The sequence below is a fragment of the Etheostoma spectabile genome, chromosome 18 (genome assembly GCF_008692095.1).
Source record: "Etheostoma spectabile isolate EspeVRDwgs_2016 chromosome 18, UIUC_Espe_1.0, whole genome shotgun sequence".
Classification (NCBI taxonomy): Eukaryota; Metazoa; Chordata; class Actinopteri; order Perciformes; family Percidae; genus Etheostoma; species Etheostoma spectabile.
In genome coordinates this window covers 16519508-16522279 of record NC_045750.1, presented here as the reverse complement: position 1 = coordinate 16522279, position 2772 = coordinate 16519508, and the positions used below count along the sequence as shown (strand labels likewise).

At 45.3% G+C, this 2772-nt stretch overlaps 1 protein-coding gene across 1 annotated transcript; it reads right to left on the bottom strand.

Moving 5' to 3' along the window:
- Positions 1–259: 259 nt before the first annotated feature.
- Positions 260–2750, bottom strand: LOC116706592 (thyroxine 5-deiodinase-like). Its single transcript, XM_032543518.1, has 2 exons — positions 1825–2750; positions 260–904 (listed from the first exon to the last, which is right to left on the bottom strand). Exon 1 carries the CDS (start codon positions 2632–2634, stop codon positions 1837–1839), a length of 798 nt encoding a protein of 265 aa, XP_032399409.1. The 5' UTR covers positions 2635–2750; the 3' UTR covers positions 260–904; positions 1825–1836.
- Between the last annotated feature and the right edge of the window lie 22 nt (positions 2751–2772).

Below are 2772 nucleotides of genomic sequence, written 5' to 3'. Positions count from 1 at the left end.
AAGAACACATTATCACATTATTATTAAGCATTACCATTATGCTTTGACCTGAGTAAGCCTGATAGAGATATATATACATACATATATATACACAGTAGGCCTATATATACATATGTACACAGTATATATAGGCTACATATAACTGCAGGAAGAGCATGACGTCATCAGTTGTTGGGGCAAACATAATGTTTACATGAATTCATCCCTTTTTTCTTGTGTATTAAATAACAAATGGCTCAATGAAATGACCAAAGGACAGTGTTTGTTCCACAAGTCAACAGTACATCTGTGCGAGCTGGTAATTTATTAAAAACACTTTGTTCAGTTACATCGGTTTCAATGTTACATCGTTTGGCAATCGATCGTCGAGGAAGGCATCCTGCTAAGGTGTACTCGGTGTCAGAAACATCAGTGTCGGCTTTCTGGCTTCGCCTTTTAAAAACCGAACTTCACAGAAACACCAGTGAGACATTAGCCTGAACGCACACGCACGCACGCGCGCGCGCACACGTACACACACACACACACATACACAAACTCTCTCTCTCTCTTTCTCTCTCTCACACACACACACACACACACACACACACACACATACACACACCAGTAGTGTAGAAAAATAGAGTGATCACTAGGCCTACTTGAATCCTGTTTCAACTGATTCGATTTTCCATACAAAAAAAATAAAGACAATCGCTAATTGCAATCAATTAAGGTCCAGACACACACAACAGAACGGCCTACAGCCTGCTTGGAGGCTTCAACATGACGTTAGGCTATTTGTCAAAGAGTCCTGAATATCTTAACAACAAAGTGTGCCGTGTGTGAACATTTGATAGCAGCATCTGAATATTTGCACTGTGAGTAGGACACTGAAGCAGAATGGGCAGAGCAGCGGGCAGTTCGGTAAAGTTAGAAAGACAGTCCCAGACTCCAACTTCCGGGATCCATTACTCTACAGCGACATTTGGTTAAATCACAAACGACGCATCTTTCCTAGCGTAGTAAGGTTAACAACCAGCTACAAAGTCGTTTTCATCCAGACGCAATCTGACGAAACAGCCTTGGTCTGTAGGAGGAGACGGTGGAGAGACGGCCGGGACGCGAGAGCTTAGGGACCGTCTACAAATTAAAACACCGAAACCACAAAAATATTTCACTTACTGATTAAATCAATTATTACTTGTCTAATGGTAGTTGTACTGCAGCACCTGCTTTTAAATAATAAACACATTTATAAGTTTGGAGATTTGTTTTTTCCCAAACCATTTAATAGATGGCCCCCTGCTGGTTGTACTACAGCTGTTATTTTACAGGTATCATATAAATGACAATTATGTGTCTAGCCCTGGTTATTTTTGAAAACTAACTGCTGTAGTACAACCAGCAGGGGCCAGCTATGTGTCTATCACTTTTAAAGACCTGAATCGTTGTTTATATAATAACTATTAAATGATTTTGGCAAACAAAATTCACCAAAATTATGATTGTGATTATTTTTGAAAAGTAGGGGCTGTAGCACAACAGCCATTTGACAAGTAATAATTGACTTAATCAGTAAATTAATAAATATTTTTGTGGTTTTAGTGTTTTAATTTGTTGACGGTCCCTAAGCACTCGTCTCCACCGGCTGCTACAGACCAATGTTATTTCTCCAGATGGAGGGACGGTGCGTTTGGATGAAAATGAGTTTGTTGCTCGTTGTAACGATAGGAAATATGCGCCGTTTGTGATTTAACAACATTTCGCTATACTAGGCTAGGAGGCCTAATTGATCCTGGAAGTTGGAATCTGGGACTGTCTTCCTAACTTCACCGAAGTGTTGAGCATCTTTAACTACACATGGAGCACCGATGTTTGGGAATTCGCCAGATCGTTCCTGTATTGCTCCAGCCAGTCTCTGAGTTCAGAAATCTGGTATCCTTCTGGACCCCTGCCCCCCTGGTACACCACTCTCTCATCCCTGACGATGTAAAGTCTCTCAAAGTAGGCTCCGTACGCGGCGTTGGACGAGTTGTCCATATTATCCACCACCACGTTGCTCCCGGGCACCTCGGCGAGCATCAGCTGTGCGGCTCTGAGTCTGTCCTCCAAGCAGCGGTGCTTGGGGATCTGATACGGCGCGTCCGAGCTCACCCAGCCGTCCGACGGATGCGCCTCCTCGATATATACAACTAAAAAGTCCGCAATGTCTAGGTACTGGCTCACGATGCGCTGAAACGCCGTCAGGCGCGTCATGAATGGCGGTCAGGAGCAGCTTCCAAAGTTGAGGATGAGCGGTCTCTTCCCTTTTATGCAGTCCAGGATCCGGATCCGCCGCCGCTCCTGGACCAGCATCACCTCGGTGTTGGGTGCCGCGCGCCCGAGGTGCGCTGATTTGAGAAAGTCCAATTTCTGACCGTACCACACGGCCCTGAGGGACTCCAAGGTGAACATCTTATTAGAGTCAGAGACGCACACCGGCGGGTCGTCCGGGCTGTCCTGCCTCTCTCCCATTTTCAACAGCACTTTTTTCCTAATACACAAGAAATCCAGGAGCCACAGCATGAGGGCAGCCAGGAGGAACCGGGGCAGCAGAATCAGGCACAGGGCTGCATGCTTCGCCATTTGGACACCGCCAGGCTCGTGCATCATCTCTTCACCTGCCGGTAGGATGCGACTGGGCCAACGACAGAGACCACAAGAAGCCTATTTAGTCACCTTTACCCATTGGAGAAACTATCTGACGCACGCAGGCACTCTTTTTATAGGTACAGCAGCATTTGAATAAAG